This window comes from Aethalodelphis obliquidens, unplaced genomic scaffold, assembly GCF_003676395.1.
Source record: "Aethalodelphis obliquidens isolate GAN/ISIS:26980383/991018 unplaced genomic scaffold, ASM367639v1 scaffold13, whole genome shotgun sequence".
Taxonomy (NCBI): domain Eukaryota; kingdom Metazoa; phylum Chordata; class Mammalia; order Artiodactyla; family Delphinidae; genus Aethalodelphis; species Aethalodelphis obliquidens.
Genome location: NW_020837957.1, coordinates 8,949,453 through 8,970,646, shown reverse-complemented (window position 1 = coordinate 8,970,646; position 21,194 = coordinate 8,949,453). Strand labels below are relative to the sequence as shown.

General features: G+C 33.7%; 1 protein-coding gene across 2 annotated transcripts in view; it reads left to right on the top strand.

Annotated features, from left to right (window-relative positions):
• The window catches only part of NEGR1 (neuronal growth regulator 1), a 911,825-nt gene that overhangs the window by 367,866 nt on the left and 522,765 nt on the right, over positions 1–21,194 (top strand). For both annotated transcript variants that reach the window (XM_027114083.1, XM_027114082.1), the window contains exon 2: positions 18,286–18,518. In XM_027114083.1, coding sequence (XP_026969884.1) covers positions 18,286–18,518 — 233 coding nt within the window. The remainder of the gene's footprint in view (positions 1–18,285; positions 18,519–21,194) is intronic.

Genomic DNA, 21,194 nt, shown 5'->3' with positions numbered 1-21,194 from the left:
ATTCATGTTCAAATATGTTTTTTCCTACTATTCTCAATACCAAAATATGCAAGATCTCTTAAGTTTCTGTCCTTTAAACTCCTCTTTATTCATATAGGTCCCATAGCATGATCAAACCCACATAAATTATAAAAAAATTCCAAATATGTCTCTTTCCTAATGACTGCATTTATAGTCATTTATTGATCATCTCCTCTTGGCGATGTCATCAGTGCCTCAAATGCAATATGTTAAAAGAAAGTAATTATTATCTCTGCCCTTAAGCCGAGTCCTTTTTCTAATTTCACTAGACTTAAATAGTACTTGTATTTTTCGAGATATCTAAGTGCAAACAATTAGAAACAATGTCATCTGTTTGGTCTTGCTTTTTTACTAGATCCCTTATCTCTTTCAAGACTAAAAATTCCACCTTGACTATGACTCTCCCAACTATTTTTTCCTTTAAATTTTCTTTGTTGACAAGCCAATCAAGTCTGTCATAATTTCAGGCTAAGATCATAGCTTCTAACTAAATATTCTGCCTGTTTTAAGAATCCTCATTTCAATTCAGACTACACAAGGAGGATTTATGCTTTCCTTCTTTTATCCTCTCTTTGGACTTTTTACCTATGTGCATTATACTACCTATCACAGTATATCATTTTGTTCTATTTACCCCTGTGTCTCCTTACTATTCTGAGAATTTCTGGAATTTCTGGGACCGTATATTTCCAACTCAGTATCCCTAGCCAATAGGGCAGTGCTGAAAACAAGTAGGGAGCTTAATAGCTTCTTGTGGAAAATAATGCCTGGATGAATGAAGGGAACATTTAAAGTACTGCTGTTTTCTGATTCTCCTACCTTGGGGAAATTATTAATACCTCTGGAGCCTCTTTTTTCAGTATATAAAAGGGGTAATAACATATATTTCAGATGGTTATTATGAAAATTATATTATACAGTATATATGAAATCACTTAGCTTACTATCCAGTTCATAGGGTATGCTAAAAAAAAAAAAAAAAGCCCTCCTCCCTAACTCCTTCAAAAATATCCCTTATCTACTCTAAAATATCTTTATTGCCTACTGAAATTGTTCCAAAATTCACAGGTCAGCATCTGAAATTATCTTTCACCTCCAGATGAATTTTGGAACTATATTCCCCACTTCTCTCCTACACTCCTACTTAATCATATCAGATTGCATGCTATACTGCAACCTCATTCCCTATTCTGTACCTCTTTACCTGTGCTTCTCTTCTTCTCTCCTTCTGTGAACTGTTCTGTTGACAGCTCTTATTCATCCCCCTATCTAACTCTCTAAATGATTCTTGTCTATAAAGAGCCGTCTCACATCCCTGTTTCTCTAGGTGCTTTCCTAATTCTTCTACTGTGGTGAGTTATGATTGCTACTTTCTTGAAGTTCTGTAAACAATTAAGTAGCTTATAGCACTTCTATCACATCTGTCATGGTGTAAATATTTTGCATATCCTCCATTGTTGATTGTAAGCTTATCTAAAACAAGGAAATAGTTTTTGCCTTTTAATTTATTGAGGGAATTGAAATGGGAATTGACTCAGACTCTATCTCAAAATAAAAATCTTGAATTCATTTTGAAGTTTGGTTATTTCTCAGTAAGATTAGACAGGTATGTCTCAGTTTCACCTTGTTTTCTGTTTAAATACAAAGTGGAGTTTAATTAGTTGTAATATTAGTGATTTGCCTGCTATAGCTGCCTGCCCATTAATAGCTGATTTGAATGACCAACTTATTTCACAAGGGTCACTGAGCATCTGTTAGATAATGATGACTTTCAGCCATTGCTAAAGATGAAAGACAAATGTTCCTCATTATTTATAAGACAATTTGGAGTTTGGCAAAAATAAAACGTATACTTTGCCAGAAATTGTTTCCTTTAATTATTGCACTGGTGTGTGTTTCAAAGGAAATTTAATCCATTCACTTGCTTGTAACTCGGTAAAATGTCACTTTAAAATCTATTAGCTCTCCATAAAGTCCTATATTTATTTTATAACGCGTCTTTTTTTCTTTTGTGCTAAGTACATAAAAAATAAAGTGAGCCATTAAAGAATTGTGCAGTGTTGATTTGAAATCCTGGAAACATACATATGATAAACTAGTACTTCAGAGAAAACAAAAAGAAAGATATGATAGCTTCTTTCAAAGGCTCATAATTAGAGAGTCCGATTAGAGAGAGAGAGAAAAGATGTATGTGTGTATATAGTATGACATCCATGAAGTCCTTTTGAATAAGAACTGAGTCATGAATTAAGGAGCTCAGTAGACAAGCAAGCCAGGAAACAGCAGTCCTGTGTGTTCAGTATTGATTGCAAAGACAACTGTGAAATGTTGGTAACAGAAGAAAAGCTGAAGAAAGTGTGGCTATATTTCTAACATGATTTTTACAAGGCAGTTTGCACTTAACTAACTTGCTGGGATGCTTGAAAATAATGTATTGTGAAAGATAAGAAAAGTGGATATTGTACACTTCGATTTTCATAAAAGATTTTGACAGCCTTACGTGGGAGATTAATGGCTAAGGTAGAGAATTGTAGAGTCAATGCTACGGAGTTTCTTACATAGGAAACCATTTCAAGAATAAAACAGGGTCTTCGAGGGTGAAAATATTTCAAGTAAAAAAAGAATTTCAAATGTAGCAACCCTGGGACTTCCCTGGTGGTCCAGTGGTTAAGAATCCACCTTCCAATGCAGGGGACATGGGTTCGACCCCTGGTCAGAGAATTAAGATCCCACATGCCAGGGCAACTAACCCTATGCACTCTAGAGCCTGTGTGCCACAACTAGAGAGCCCGGGCACTGCAACTACTGAGCCCGCCTGCCACAACGAAAGATCCCGCATACCACAACTAGGACCCGACATAGCCAAATAAATATTTTTAAAAATGTAGCAATACTTAAAATTACTGGGGGCCCTGCACTTTAAATTTCTAATTTAAAAAGCACTCAAGTTCTATTCTTCTTCTTTTCCATCTCTAATTCATTATGACCATATGTTTATCATGTTTAATTACATTCCACAAATATGTAATATGCTAACTACAAGCTATACTAAAAGCAATTGCTAGTGTGTTCAGCAAGAAAATGCAGATACGTTTAAGGACAGTGGGTGAAAAATTTATCTTTTACTGAGAAATGAAAGAATTACCGTAGGAGGAACCTAAAGTTGGAAGTCCAAAGTAAATGACATAAACAATGATAAACAAGAACATGTTTGTAGATCATCAAATAAAAATTTAAAAACCTATCTTTGTATGTGTAAGGATAACAGTTAAAAATATTATATTGCTCCAATCAAATTAAGACCAAATGAGTAAGTTTCTCATGTTTAACAAAATATTTGTTCATTTACTGAGTTTTCTTTATGCCTCCTCCTTACTCACTATTTATCTACTTAACCCAGCCCTTGAGCTTTTTTCACATGTCCAGAAATTTAGGAAAGAAAATACCATGATGTGAGTGGTTTCCATTTGTATTTTCTGAGACAAATAGGAGTTTGTTCTACTTTCAGTACATCAAACTTAGAATTTGGCCTATGTAATTTTTATAGGTAAATGAACAGCAGGTAAAAACAACTTTGTAGACAGTGGGCATTCCTGTTTGTTCCAAATGATATATTCCATTTTGGAACCATAGAGGAAATCCAGAGATTCATGTGTGTGTTTTAATTTAGAATAATCTGGAACAAAAGCTCTAAAATACAGTGGGAGTAGGGTGAATGCCAGTGCTACCTCTTCTACTAAACCTGCTCTGACCTAGTCCCACCCTTTTCTGTGTCCAGAAGAATTTGATTTCTTCTCTTTTATAAAACATTTGCACAATATCTTATTTCAATTCCTCATATTATTCAAAATACATTTTTTTAAAGCACCAACTATGTAACAGACATTGTGCTCATTACTGGTCATCATAGTGAATAAGTCAACCAGGGTCCTTTACAGTTTAGCAGGGGTGATACAATTAAGCAAGGGATTTTGCAGTGCAGGGTAATAAAGCAAGGTAGTTAACATGATGGGGGAAATGCAAGCTTTAGGAAAGGTCCATTAAGCTGTCTAGGGGCTTGGAGCAGAGATTTCACAGAGGGCTTTCCAAAGAAATGACATCTAAGGTGAGGTATTTAGGTCTTGTCACCTGGAACATTTCAGTTAATCTTCCCAAAATAGCTTCTTTAAGTACATATTACTATCCTCATTTTAAAGAATCAAATGTGAAGGCTTAGACAAATTAAGTAGTGCCCAAATTCCTAGGGCTAGTTAGTGTCAATAAGAATTGTGATTCAACTCCATGTTGTTCTGAATTCAAGGTAAAACTATCTTGGAGAAACCATATCAGTATTTTTCCCAGATTTCAATTCATCTGTTTTTAGAGAACATTATAATGATGGTTTCCTTTTTTACTCTTCAAGTTTGCTTTTTATAGTGACTCAAGGAAGTAGTGACAAATATCACAGAATTCTGACCTTGGGAGATGATTCAGTCACGGAGATAGGAAAATATGCAGCAGTCTAGTAAGGAGAGATCCAGTCAGAAAGTCGTGGCTGAAATTTCAGCTTTTCCTAAATCACAGTGGAATTTTACATCCCTCGGAGGCACATGCTTTCCTGAGTCAGCCAGGCACTGAGATATGACAGGTCCAGCTGTCCACTAGATGCTACTACTGGATGGATCCTCTAGCAAGAGAAGCATTAATATTTAGAGAGATTCTGGTACTTTCTGTAAGAAAGAGCTCAGATGAAATTAATATAAATTATATGTTGGTTACATATTCAGATTTTGCCATTGTTTACTATTCTTTTAATTATAAGTATTCATTTTTACTTCTTGTGCATTTTTACACTGAATGTGTCTCTCCTCCCTTCTCTCACAACACACACACACAACTCTTGAAGCACACACATACCTCTTGAAGCAACAAAGGTTTAACAATAATGAAAGAATTGATCACAGAGAAAAGTACATTTTAGATTTCTGGAAAAGAAAAGAAACCCAAAAGACTACCAACACGTATATTTAAAATACACAGGTATTAGCTAAAAATTTTCAAGTGTATTTTAATATTGAGTAAACAAAAAAAGAATAATTAAGCTCTGGACATTTAGCAAAATTAAGATATTATTATCAGCATTTTTAAAAGACTAGCTAAATATTTTTAATTTACTGATGAATAGATGATTATCATGCAGCCTGGCTCAGATTTCCAGCAACATTAACATACACTTTAAACATACACTTGAAATAGAAGGAATTCAGACTTTTTAAGCAATTATTCAACAAGCCCATGTTGTTCATGAAGAATGTCTTTGGGACAGTACAGGCAATATGAAAACTAATATTCTAATAATTCTCACATAGATTCAGTTGTCTATATTCCCTACCCCTAGGTAATAGAAGCTGAAGGTTGAAAAGGAGAAAAAATAGAGGCAAATAATGCTGATAGCTTTAAATAAAGAGTTAAATAGCTTAACAGTAGAAAAAGATACAAAACACTGCATTTCAGATATCAAAAATTTTCCAACTGTGGTATAAATGCCCTAAAGATATATGATGACTTTCAAAGGCCTGTGCAGGAACAGATAATTTTTTAAAATTTCTTGACATACATTTTCATATGTTTTCTTTCCTAAAATTGACCTGCCTGAGAGTGTAGGTCTGTGGTTGAATTGCTTCCAGTTCCTACCTCTTACTTTTATATTCATCTTTCACTAAATCTCTCAAACATACAGAATCATAGCATGGAGCATAGTCCAAAGTGTAAAACCCACAGGAAATGAAACAAAGAGACTATATAAAATGTTGGTGTTCTCTAGGCCCATCCATGTTGCTGCAAATGGCATTATTTCATTCTTTTTATGGCTGAGTAATATTCCACTGTATATATGCATGTACCACTTCTCTACCCATTCCACTGTCAATGGACGTTTAGGTTGCTTCCATGTCTTGGTTATTGTAAATAGTGCTGAAGTGAACATTGGGGTGCATGTATCTTTTCGAATTAGAGTTTTCTCCAGATATATGCCCAGGAGAAGGATTGCTGGATGATTAGGTAACTCTGTTTTTAGTTTTCCAAGGAACCTCCATACTGTTCTCCATAGTGGCTGCACCGATTTACATTCCCACCAACAGTGTAGGAGGGTTCCACATGGATATTTGTTGTAAGGCCACTCCTAACCCAGAAATATCCTAGCTCTAGGAACCATTCACTCTCTCCTTGGCCATAAGATATCTCATTGTCCTCGGAAAAAATGCAAATTCTCATATAATGGGCCATAAAGCCTTACATGATCTGATCCCTGCATTTTTTTTTATCTTGAGAGAGAAGAATAGAGCTAGAAGAATCAGACTCCCTGACTTCAGACACTACTACAAAGCTACAGTAATCAAAACAGTATGGTACTGGCACAAAGCCAGACTTATAGATTAATGGAGTAGGATAGAAAGATAAACCCAGAAATAAACCCACACACTTATGGTCAATTAATCTACAACAAAGGAGGCAAGAATATACAATAGAGAAAAGACAGTCTCTTCAATAAGTGGTGCTGGGAAAACTGGAAAGCTATGTGTGAAATAATGAAATTAGAAGTTTCTCTAACACCATACACAAAAAATAAACTTGAAATGTATTAAAGACTTAAATGTAAGACTGGATACTATAAAACTCTTAGAGGAAAACATAGGCAGAACACTCTTTGACATAAATCTTAGCAATATCTTTTTGGATCCACCTCCTAGAGTAATGAAAATAAAAACAAAAATAAACAAATGGGACCTAATGAAACTTAAAAGCTTCTGCACAGCAAAGGAAACCATAAACAAAATGAAAATACAACCTACAGATTGGGAGAATATATTTGCAAGTGATGCAACTGACAATGGATTAATCTCCAAAATATACAAATGGCTCATGCAGCTCAATATCAAAAAACAAACAATCCAATCCAAAAATAGGCAGAAGACCTAAATAGACATTTCTCCAAAGAAGACATACAGATGGCCAACAAACACATGAAAAGATGCTCAACACCACTAATTATTAGAGAAATGCAAATCAAAACTACAATGAGGTATCACCTCACACCAGAGGTCAGAAAGGCCATCATCAAAAAATCTACAAACAGTAAATGCTGGAGAGGGTGTGGAGGAAAGGGAAGCTTCTTACACTGTTGGTGGGAATGTAAATTGGTACAGCAACTATGAAGAACAGTATGGAGGTTCCTTAAAAAAATATAAATAGAGTTACCACATATCCACTCCTGAGCATATATCTGGATAAAACCATAATTCAAAAAGATACATGCACCCCAATGTTCATTGCAGCAGTATGTACAATAACTAAGATATGGAAGCAAGCTAAATGTCCATCCACAGTGGAATGGATAAAGAAGACGTGGTACATATATACGATGGAATATTACTCTTTGGCCATAAAGAAGAATGAAATAATGCCATTTACAGCAATATGGGTGGGCCTAGAGAGTGTCATACTAAGTGAATTAAGTCAGACAGAGAAAGACAAATATCGTATGATATCACTTATATGTGGAATACAAAAAGATGATACTGATGAACGTGTTTACAAAGCAGAAACAGACTCAGACTTTGAAAACAAACTTATGGTTACCAAAGTGGGAAGGTGTGTGTGGAGGGAATGAATTAGGAGTTTGGGACTGACATATACACACTACTATATATGGGATATATGGTCAACAAGGACCTACTATATAGCACAGGGAACTCCACTCAATATTCTGTAATAACATATATAGGAAGACAATCTAAAAATGAATGGATATATGGGTAACTGAATCACTTTGCTGAAACTAACACAACATTGTAAATAACTATACTCCAATATAAAATAAAGATTAACTTAAAAAATAAAATAAAATAAAATATTGGTGTTGATTTTGATATAACGAATAATTCTAGAGTCTGCTAAATTCTACTGCAATTTAGGCAGTTTCAAATTTTCTTTCAACACATCTACATGAACATCTACATGAAGGTATAATAGAGTTATAAAAGATATTGGGAATGTTTTTGATGATAGATTACTGTAATCATATCATTCTGACGGAGTTAAAAAATTGAGTGGTGTTGCTATAACAGGATTCTTTCTATCATAGTTTGATTTAAGAAAACAAGGTTCCGTAGAATTGATTCTAAACTCTATTTCACGTGAGCAAATAGCAACCTTATTTGCACAAGAAGGTTTTTTGCATGTGTCTAGATAAAGACACCTCATTAAGACATCCATTATTATCTATGTAAAGCAATAAAAAAGTTCAATATTTATCAAAATGTATGATATATATGATTTAATCAGTTGTATACTATTAATGATTGTAAAAATAAATTCCTCCATAATATTTTTTATACTTAGATCCTTCCAGTCATAAGAATTTTTATATTCAATTTACATATTTAATTTTACTACAGAGAAGATAAGGTATCAAAAGATTTTAATTTTTAAAAAATTTAGATTAGAATCAAATTATATAGCACAAGTGGAACGAAAATATGAGTTTGAGGAGAAAGAGCAACAATGTAGCATTTTTTTAAAAAACAGATCTTGTTCATCTTTTAAAAAAAATGACTGATAGTGAATATCAAATCACTATGTTATTTAGATTTTCTTGGATGCATTTAAAAGTGAGAATTAACACATTTAAAAGTGAGGATTAACAGTTTTATCTTAAAATATCCATGTTTATGGTAATCAGAAATTATAATTTTTGCAAAGACCTTAGCTTACAAAAAAAATTTTAGGGCTTCCCTGGTGGCGCAGTGGTTGAGAGTCCGCCTGCCGATACAGGGGACACGGGTTCGTGCCCCGGTCCGGTCCGGGAAGATGCCACATGCCGCGGAGCAGCTGGGCCCGTGAGCCATGGCCGCTGAGCCTGCGCGTCCGGAGCCTGTGCTCTGCAACGGGAGAGGCCACAACAGTGAGAGGCCCGCGTACCCCAAAAAAAAAAAAAAAAAAAAAAAAAAATTAGGTGACAATTTAAAAACATGCAATAGTTTACATAGAACCTATTAGTTTCTATTTAGTTTATATAGAAAATCATTTTATGGACCGTAAAAGCAAAAACAAAACAATTGCTCACCTTAACTTCATCTCGCTGAGTTTGAGAAGATCACTGTGCTCATGCAATCTGCAAATAGAGATTCATAATCATGTCCTAGAGTTATGAGGAAAATTAACTCATAAAACCTTAAAATAATTACAAAGTATTTTCATGTATATTTTTCCTTATAACTTTATAAATCTATCTGCCATGCAGAGTCTCATTTAATCTTATACCAAAATAGGAATTAGTACAAGTGGTGCTATCTCCATTTTGCAAATACGTGAGTAAGGCTTTAATAGAGTTATTTTAATTGAGTCCAGTTACTTGCCCAAAACAATTGCTAGTAAACCAGGGACTTGGTATCTAAACTTAAGTTTTGAGTGTCAATATAACTTTAAAAAAAGGCAGTAACACTGAAACTCTCTTTTTTTTAACATGCTCTGCCTATAAGAGAAGGAAGTACAATAAAAAAAAATCTTTTCTGGAAGTTCAAGGAAGGTAAAATAGGAGAAGTACTTTAAGGTATGACATTCATTTATCTGCAAAATTATTTCTTGTAAACCAGCCCTGGGCTATGGCAATGTAGATAACTAACACTTTGCTCTATCAAGCCAGGCTCTATGAATGCCTTTTTTTTCCTCCTTCAAATTATATTTTATAGCACAAAGGGATTTTGGTCATTGATGATGGTGGTAGTTTGTTTTGTTTTAAATATCAAGTTAACCATAGGAAGGTGGATTGAAAATAATTATCCTTAATTACATACTTACCATGTATCTGGCTCCATCCTGAGCACATTTAACAAACAAATCCTCATTACAATCTTATCAAATAAATAATATTACTAATCCCATTTTACAGGTGAGAAAACTAAGGTAAATTAATTTGCCCCAGGTTCCACTGCTAGTGCACAAGAAAGGTAACATTTGAACTCCAATATTAACTATAATTGATCACTACATTATGCTGCTTCTCAAGGACAAATAATTTGTCCCTGTGATCTAACAAAAACTTAAATATGACACTATTTTTAACTTTTAGCATATTTTGAGAAAATATAATCAGTTTAAATTTGTTTGCAGGAAGCAGATGAGAAAAAAACTACATTTTTTTTCCCTCTGGGATACGTTCCCTAATTTGTATTTTAAGGCATATCTCATATTGAAATATGGCTTAGTTTTCTCAAGAGAGGACAGGTAAATATGGATTAATGGCTACTTTAGTTAATGATCACAAGGCTGGTTTTAATTAATTGTGCTATGTAGCCATTCTTTATTCATAAAGTAAAATTTGTGCTCAGAATACCTTTTATTAGAAAAAAGGCAAGAAGAAAAATCCATCGGTGACCAGTAGAAAGTTTAAAGGTCAACATTAAGCAGAGAGAGAAAGAGGAAATAATTATTTTTGTTTTTTAAATATCTGTATTTACTGATGCTGTAAAGTGGCATATACTTAATTAATTTGACAAAATAGTTGAGTTTAGAACATTTCTGTATAGCCATTTGCTGTTTCTTATTTTATCATCTGTATTTATATGCAAATAGAATACTTTCCAAATGATTTAAACACAAAGATGTTTACTGGAAGGAAGTAGGTGTTTGATGGAAGGGAGTAGAATTGCTGATATTGTTTTTGGTACAGGATTCCATGTGGTTTTTTTCCTTGTTTTAAGAGTGAGGTGTCTGTATCTAGCTCTATCCCTAAGAAGATGGGATAAAGAGGCTTGCCTGGAGCCTAGAGCACTATCTCTTCACTTCTTTGGACCTGGCTGCATTCTTCTTCTCTGATATTGCTGTTTTAAACACCTCCTGCATGCATTCTGAATGTAGTGTTCATTCCCCTTATAGCTCCTGAGGAGAAACTTCTCCAGGAAGCATCTGCCAGGGAGATAGCACTGCAGACAGAATTCTCCCCACAGCGGTTCAGAGGCCCTGCCAGTTAACAAAAATCTTGAAGCCCTTACAGATCCAAATATCTCACATTTAAGTCCATGTGGGAGAAAGCAAGTGGTTTAGTTGAATTTAAAAAGTAGAAATGACAAAGAAATTTCCAGTTTGATTCCTGAGTAAGACCATTTGAACAGAGCTAGTCTTAAACTAACTTTTCAAATATGTAACTCCTCTTCCTTTTTACATTCTCTGCCTCATTTATCCATCCTGAATTCATGCATGCACCATTTTTAATGTAGAGATAATAAGACCTACCTACCTCTCAAAATGCTTTTGTGAGTGTTAAATGAGATCATATATGAAAGTATTTTCCATACCACTTAACCCATAGTCAGTATTCAGCAAATGGAATTTCTTATTATTATCAAGACAAGACGATCATAATTAGACTTTAATAATAGGCCAAAAATGTCAGTACGTTGCACAAAGACTTTCCTACTTTCTTTAGTCAATATATAGGCTTTCTTTCACTCTATCCATGCTTATTTTACTTAATAAATGTTAATTCATATGTTGAGTGATTTACAAATAATGTATTGAAACACCCTAAAAGTAAAAATTCCTTGGCATTGCCTCTTCTAAACATGGTCAGACAGGCTAAAGTGGAAGCTTGACTTAAATGAGGCAATGAAAAGAAAAAGATAAAGCAATTTGTAGTATTATAGAAAAGCATGGTTTGATTATCAGTTAAAATGAGTGATTTCAATGTCTGGAATTTAGAGATTAATCCCAAACCAAATTTTGATTATTTCTTAGGCATTTAATATGTTGGGTTTTATATACGTATATATACACATACATGTATATATGTATATATATACATATTATATATATATGTTTTAAAAAATACATACACTATAAATTTTGCATTAAAATAAGACTTAAAGGTATGAATTAATACCATTGCCTGATCACATTAAAGTTCACTTCTTTCATTAATTAGGTATAGAATGTATGAAAAAGCAATAAAAAAATTTTTTTAAAAGCTTTATTATTTTCAGTGTTCTTTTCTCTGTTTTACAATATCAAAAATACGTATGTTTGAGAATTTGCTGTTATAATTACATAGTAGCTCATAACTTTCAATCTCTTATCCAAGACATTTTTAATATAGCTTTATTATTACAAAGATGTACTAGAGTAAAATGTATAGAAAATCAATTTCTTTCTCTTACAAAATAAGAAATCAATGTTATTTGGGTTTTTTTGTTTGTTTTTTCTGTTTTTTTTTTTTTGTGTGTGTGCTACCATGTAAAAAGTAAAATGTGCTGGAATTCCCTGGTGGTGCGGTAGTTGAGAATCTGCCTGCCAATGCAGGGGACATGGGTTCAAGCCCTGGTCTGGGAAGATCCCACATACCGCAGAGCAACTGGGCCCGTGAGCCACAATTACTGAGCCTGCACGTCTGGAGCCTGTGCTACTCAACAAGAGAGGTTGCGATAGAGAGAGGCCCGCATACCGCTGTGAAGAGTGGCCCCCGCTTGCCACAACTAGAGAAAGCCCTTGCACAGAAACGAAGACCCAACACAGCCATAAATTAATAAATTAATAAATTTTTTAAAAAAAGTAAAATGTGCCCAACATGGCATATTTCCCATTCTAAAAATAAATGTACATGTGTCATTAATATTACTTACATACTTATGCCTGGAGGTTTAATGAAGTTATGTCATAATAAGGTTATTATGATGCATTACAAATTTCTATAAGCAAGTCATATGTTACATAACCTCTCTGTACCTCACTTCCTTCGCTGTAAAATCGGCAAAATGATAACTTGACGGTACCTATCACAAAGGGTTGTTGTGAAGATTGAATGAGAAATAGATATCATGTGCTTAGAACAGTATCTGGCAGATAGTAATGTTAGTATATATATTATTATCTACAAAATAGTATTGAACTGTTACCTGCAGAAGTGCATTTCTCACTTAGAAATCTCTTTAAATATATTTTGAAATATAATTTTCACCATCTATAAGGGTGAGTGCTTCATTAAATAAGTTCATTAGACAAATTGATGATTCTTTGAAAATCCACAATTTGAAATCCAAATTATGGATTTCCCTTGACAAAGTCATGCATGTCCTACACTTGCCAAAATAGAAAGATAATAGGAAGTATTTCACCCATAATATTATATATAAAGATATTATTGTCTAGTAAATACTACATGTTATGTAATATACATGTATACATGTATGTTTATAATTATCTGTATCCATATTCATATCTATACCCATATCAATATCTATTATATTATCCAAGGAATAACTGGCATGAAAGACATTAAGAAGAGAACAACCTTAAAAACAAAGGCAAGTGGGTGAGGAGATAGAATTTGTTCTGTTCTATTTAATCTCTACTTTACTTTTCTTACCTCATATTGGCCTTGAAACCAGGATATCAAAGCTCTCTTTGTATGCAGAATTAGCATGGAAGTTGTATGATGTTCTGAATTTTTAAATTTTTTCTGTGTGCTTTTGAAAGTTCTTCTGTCAAATTTAGAACTTTGTGATATGATGAAAAGACAGCTGTGAAGGTAGCTGGCCAATCCCTTCGTAGGTAGATCATTTTCACATGGTTTAGCTTTGATTCCAAGGGAAATTGTACTTTTCTTCTCTTATTAGTTAGTACCTTTAATAGGGGCTTTCATTAATCAACACGTCTTGAGAAAAGCTGGTCTTTCTCCATCGAGCGGAATAAATCCTGCTGTGTGGGGTAATGGTAATGGCGCTAAGGCTTATGTTTTTGGAATGTGTTACAGGGAACTTAGAGATATGAAAGGAAAAAATCATTCTTCAGCAGCCACAGACTTAATTTCTTAATCGAGTTTAAAAAATAATAAATAACCAAATATACTAATTTCCACTAAGCTCTCTGATGTCCACCTTTCAGATTTAATCACCACAGGAGATAGTGTCACAGAGAGAGTCTGTTAGAATTACTCCAACATCATTTTGTTCAACTGGCACCTCACCAAGCGGGACTTTATACCCTCAAAATAAGGACCTGCCTGATACGTACAAATGTCATTTATAAAGGAGCTCCTTAAAAGATTTCAGAAGCAGCAGTGTCAGTCTTATTAGAAAAGCATTAACTATCTTAAGCCTGGGTTTAAATAAATAACAATCTTGAACAAAATGAAGTATTAAAGCTATTTTCTATACATTTTCCAACAACCAGATGTTTGGAACTATGTTACACAACATCCAGATGATTGAAAATTTAAGTGTTTGTCATGATATTTGTCTTGGTGTTAGCACAGCTTATGCTGAGAAGTGTATTTTTGGAACTGCTTCAGTCATCTCCCTATAAAGTAGGTTGTCTAGAAGATTTTTTTAAGTGGGGGGGAAAAACTTTCAAAAAAAGCTGTGCCATACTCAATTAAAGGATATATTCATTATTAAACATTTTATTCAGATTATTTCATTATCTAGACTTCAAAGGGATCCTAACATCACTAGCTGTTAAAACGTTTATTTGGAAGTCCAGAGATGAAAAATGAACCAAGTTTTTGACCCGAGAACTATTGCTTCATCCTACTCTCATCAGTGATCTGATCATCTTTGCTTTACCAACCTCTCTCTCACACATTAATTTCTCCATCCTAAACAGGAGAACCCCTCACATTTGCTACTGTGTAACTTTGCTACTGTGTAATATATTATGCAGACCTCTTGGGGAGGAGAGTTCCAGGCAGAAGCAGCAGTAAGAAATGCCAACTTCCTGGGGCAAGAGCAAGTGTGATTTGTTGGAAGCACAGCTGGAGGCCCAGAGTCTAGAGCAGAGTAAATGGGAAAGAGTGGGAACTGACAATGTCAGAGAAGCATCAAGGGGCCAGATTACATAGGACGATTGGTCACTATAGGGATTAAGAATTTTTCTTATGAGTGAAATAGGAAGGCTTAGAGTTGTCGATGATCTGATTTAAACTCTAAAGTTCATTCTGTTTATTGTGGGGAGAACAAGGTCAAGGGCAGAAGCCAGAGACCCTCAGACAATTATAAAAATCCATTATAACAACAATTTAATTACTGTATTTTCACTTCCTGTTCTTTATGATAGTTAGTCATGAATATAATTTATCATCCTTGCTAAATTATAAATTCTGTGTGGGCAAGGATTCCAACAGATTATATCTTTACACATGAGTGTTCTTCAACTAAAAAAAAAAGTTTGATACCCAAAGAGTACAAGATGAAATTCTCACCACTTCTGTCCTTTTCCCACCCTCCCGCTCCCCTCTATCATACCCTAAATACTTTCCTTCTTTCCAGAATTTCTTCTTAATACAACATACACATATCTAGCAGTACCTCTTTGTGTACATGAAAAAAACAAAAACAAAACAGGGGGGAAGTGGAGAACAAAGAGGAGATAGATAGATAGGAGACAAAGTCCTTTTTCTCAAGGAATCGTATGTGTATATGCCTATTTCATATATTTTACATAATCATCTTATAGTTGAGCTTAAAACTACATATAGTATGTATAAGTATCTTATGTTTTTATAAAAATAGAAAGTCATTCCTAGGCCTTGCTATTCACAATTTGTAAAATTCCATATATGGTAATTTGAGTTATTTAGGTTCTACTTCAGTAGTGTAATCTGAGAATTGCTCTACAGAAGTCCAAGGAAATAATACCCCAATTTTCTTTTTTTCCCTGAGTCTCTTTCAAGGGTCTTCCTAATGTATGTCTTGAAAAGCTTTGGGTTGGGACCAATAATAATTATGGAAGATAGTTATCCAAGCCGAGGAGACACAAAGAGCCCCCCCCACCTTTTTTTTTTCATTTTTCTTAGTGAAGAAGTTAGAATCTCTTCTTCTGTGAAGGTCCCTGGCATGCCAGAACAGAGGAATAGTGCTTATGCTAAGATTACGAGTTAGAACCCAGATCAGGTCTGTGAAAGCTCTAGCATCTAAATACTAGTTACTCGCTGTGGTCTTCCTGATACCGCCCCCCCAAATAAAGGTAAAGCTGCTGCTGTCTCTAGGGAAAGGGAAATGCCAGGCAGAGTGTTCTAAATCAGACTTTCATGGTAAAATATCCATTAATGATTAATTTTCTGCTTCCTTTAGAATAGGACAGGTTAAGCAGTTGGTCACATTCAATAAATAAGAAATTACTTGCAGTAATGTCTGCAACATTCTAATCATCTTCCCATTTCTAAAAACTATTTTAAAAGTCTTTGATCTGCATTACGGTGAAAATGACATTGAATGTGGAAATAGAAGGCTTGATTATGAATTCAACTTTGCCATCCACTAACAGTGTGGCTTGGGCAAGTCATTTAACCACAAAATTCCATTTATATTCTAAGGATGAATTGAGCATAGCAATCTATACCTCACAGGGTTGTTATGAGCACCAGATAGGAAAAAGTGTGAAGGCCACAAATGCAGAGGTCACACAATAAACATTTGATAAACCCAGATATTAAATACAGACAGCGGAATTATCATAATCCTAGTAGTGGTATTTCAGTGTTCTATGCTATACCAGTACACATGTGATCTTGTGAAATGGGAACTATGTCCCCTGTATCTTCTTTCTGCATGTTATTAAGAATGACAATATACTATAATTGTTTAATTATGTCATTAAAGTGGGTTTTATTTTCTTCATTAAATACATCAGGAAAAGCTTTTCAATTAACAATGACCTTTATGACTTCTACTAGTTTGTATTCTATAGATGCTGAAGCTGACTGCAAATTAGATTCTGCAATGTACCTTGTTCCTTATTTTTTCACCCACTGATTAGTTTGATACAGCTGGCAGCAGCCTACCCTGTTGCTTTCAGCTTGCAATTTTGTAGCAATCTCAAAACACTGTGTTCAATCCCCCAAGGTGTTCTGCAGAAATGCTGTCAAACTATTTCGGTGTATGTGTATTTTCATTCTGTAGCTGTGCTTTGTACTCATTTAAGAGAACCAGTCTTTAATTTGTATCAGAACGTTTTCAGGTTGAAACTTAGAATGCCAGTCCTTAGCAAAATCACTGATATATGACCACAGCCTTCTGTTCTAAATCTTGATATGACTTACTCCTATTAGATACAAAGCTATATTTTTAAATTTTGTTATAGAATACAACTCTGAATAAATGGCTTCAAATTTGGCCTTAAAATCTAATAGTAGTCATCATGCTTGCTATTATCATCTAGCTCTAGTTTACCTTTCCAATTTTGTCTCTCATCCCTCCTACCTTATATCCCATGCTTCTCTGTACTTCCTTAAAATGCCTGGCTGTCTCTCTCACCTTTCCCGGGAGTTATCTGCATATAATACCTCTGTCTAGAACACCACATCTTCCACTCTTCATCTCTTTATCTCAGGCATTTTTCTATTTTAGAAAGCCTTTTTCTTTACTCACAACAACCTTTCTAAGTCAAGTAACCCTCGTTTGTCTCTCATGTACCTTGTGCCTGATTTCATAAAAATATTCTTCTTTCTGTACAGTATTAATTGGTTGGCTTAATTAGATTGTCCTCCTTAGTAGACTAAAAGTTTTGGAGAGCAAAGGCAATACCCTTTGAATCCATGAATAGTAGATGCTCCATATGTGATTTTGTTGGATAAATGAATGCTTTCTGGAAAAACTATTGGTCAGTTTATTGAAAAGACAGCAAGAATTTGCTACTAAAAGTATTATATTAGCCTCGCTACATTTAATTACAACAGCAATATTATCAGTGAAATGCAGTTCATAGTTTCAGTGTACGGGTCTACTGCTCTGCAAATGCAGGTAATTTTAAGAATAAACATGTATATGGTGCCATTCTGTGCTTTATGTATCTGGCACATTATATTCAGAATTGGATTGCGTTAAACCGGGCTAGCTCATGAACCTATTCTACTTCTTATAATTTCAAAGAAAGAAATGTGTTTTAATGTTGAAATTGTTATTTGAACTAATTTAACCTTATTTAAATTTACTTGTCATCCAGACAGAATAAAAAAGGATTTTGACTGGCTTTGAATTAAAATACACACACACACACACACACACACACACACACACTTAAAAAACAAAACTAAACCAAACTGTAGGAAGGTATTGTTTCATATTTGCTTTGGGAATGAAAAATGTACCAGTGTGTTCATGTCTCCTGTGTTTATAGCTGATGTTTGCATTTGATGCAGTGCCATAATTCAGCATATGGAAATACACTCAGAACAAAGATAATATTGTCTCTCATTTTCATTTTGATTAATAATGTTCTGTCTCTGGTAATTTGTAGGTGTTATTTGGAAGATGGAGCTTCAAAGGGTGCCTGGCTGAACCGGTCAAGTATTATTTTTGCGGGAGGTGATAAGTGGTCAGTGGATCCTCGAGTTTCAATTTCAACATTGAATAAAAGGGACTACAGCCTCCAGATACAGAATGTAGATGTGACAGACGATGGCCCATACACATGTTCTGTTCAGACTCAACATACGCCGAGAACAATGCAGGTGCATCTAACTGTGCAAGGTATGCATTTCCATGTCTGCTACGCTTAGAAATGTTCAATATTTAGATATCAAAATGACTGAGAGGTAGCTGACAGTGTTGAAAGATATGTTGTCATTGTCTTCAGGGATTTATGTTCCTAGATTCCATTAAGTATAATGGCTTTTATAGGCTTACAAATCCCCACTTACTGAGATCAAAAATTATCCATTAACATCACATTATGATTATTTTGTATATGATTCATTTTGTATCTTCCTATGAGTCACCCCTTCAATAAATCTTTGAGAACCCATGGTTGGTACATTAAAATAAATTTTTGATAGCCTATGATGGCTACATTAAAATATTAGAACGTCTTGAAATATGAATAATAACTCTTTAAAAGTAATCCTCAAGCTTTCCAACACTCTGTCTCAATTCAGCTTCTATTTACTTTGATTCAAGTCACAATGAAAAGAAGCAGCCTTCTAGAATTACTTTATTTAAATATAGAATAATTGAAAAAATATGGTTCAATGCTTTATACTTTGATTTACTTTCAGTAGATCATAAATCATGCTAGCTAACTTACAATCTCCAAATATAAACAGAATCATCCAATTATTTTACTTTTCTTGCATACTAAAATATAAGAGCATATTTATCCTCAGCACAAATACATTTCAAGGAAAATATAATTATAATGCTAGTAGAATAGAAAATGTGTATTTTTGCCCTTTTGCATTATATCCTCATGCTTTATAGATAAACCATGTGTTGGTTGCATAGAAATAGTATATTGTGGAACTCAAAATGACATTGCAGCATTTCTAAGTAAAATTAATAACAAATTATATGATAATGTAGTGCCAGCGAATGCATGTTTTATTCCTATCAGGAAAGCTGAATTTGCAAGTTAGTTGTATTATTTCTGAGTTTACCCTTCAAAAATCAACAGTAAATATTAATTTAGGTACATGGTTTACATTCAGAAAAGATTGTTATTCTACAACTTTATTAATTGAGCTTTATTTCCTCACATAAAGGTAAAACTGAATTCAAACAAAGCTTCAATTATTAGTAAATATTTTAACTTTGTGATAATGATTAAACTTATTAAACAATTAACTTTAAGAAGGAAAGTATAAATTGAAGAGTAAGGCAGTGAATTTCCTCAGTGGTTTTCCTTATTACAAATCATTGAAGACTTTGGTGATTTTCCTTATTTAAAAGCATATAAGAAAATAATAAAGTTTTCATAAAAGTCCATCTTCATTCAAAGATTATCCAGAGATTCCAGAGGGCAGTTTATCCAGCTTCAAAAAATGACATGAGATTACAAGATACAAACACATTTCTTCAGTTATCCAAGCCTAATTCTGTTCTCTTGTTTAGTTCAGTGCCTTTTGACTTGAGTTTCTAGTTCAAACACTGCAAAAAAATTTTATTACATGAGGAAAAGTACACTTAGATGGTAATATATTTGAGTCACTTGAGATAAAGACATTTTGCTTCTTATATGTTTAAACAATATACTTCTGAACACTAAAAATATCCCTCTTTCCTTTTTTCTATTCTCTCTTATTCCCTGTTAGGCCCATATTTTTTAATCAGACCCCAAATACATATATATATATATATATATGCATATATATAGAATTTCTTCATAACTTTATATTACATAGGTTGTTTAATACTGTACACAGTTTTAAAACTGTTACATGCCTTACTTTGGCACTCATTTTTGCTGGCCAGTATAAACTTTTGGGTACCATTTTAGGAAGAACATTTTACAAATGCACTTATTGAATTTTTTATCAGTATAATATTTTGTTCCTCTAGAAAAATATAATTTGTGTTACTGTTTTGATGTGTGTGGTTGGGTCAAATTAAAAGCTAATAATTTTACAGCACTTATGAACATAATTACTTATTAGAAGTTGATTGACATGTGGGCATTTTTCCATTTACATTAATAAAGTTCAGGGAACAAATTAATAGGCTTGTCAGTCAATTCAAGAACTAAATAAATATCTTAAAAAGTCAAACCCTACTTAAGCTACATTTCCTCTCAATGAACAAAAATAAACTGATGTGCACATTTCTTCAGTCTCTAAATTTGTTAGGTTGTCTGATACTCAGGAGTATTTGGATAATTTTGAAATATATGTTCGTTGCCTAATAATTTGTCAAGCCTTGATTCAACAAGATAAAGAAATTTAGCAAGTGAGAGAAAGCTATTTATTAATCAATGACATTATCAATCAATAATGTCAAACACATATTGGCTGGTAAAAACAAAGCTCATCTTTAATTGTTGAAACTAGGTACTCAAGGGAGCTATTTTTAAAAACTCATTTTAGAAAGGGGATAATCAAAAGGATATCTTGCCCACACAGACTTTGCGCATGGGAAATTTGTTTATGTTATTGATTTCTCAGAGCTATTAATATCAATAAATGGAATAATTGGGGAGAAAAGACACTGGAGTAGGAGTTGGAAAACCTGGATTCCAATCCTGAATTTTCCCTCACGAAATGGGTAATTCTCAAGCCTCTCTAAACTTTAGTTTTCTCATTTGAAGGAAGAGGATTCAGATCAGAAAAACTTAAGGTCTGTTCTAGTCAAAAGCAAAAAGATAAATGACAGGGGGAAAAAAATCCACTGTGACTGTTTGCTTTTGATTTGAAAGGGAAAAAGTTTTTTAAGTTAAAA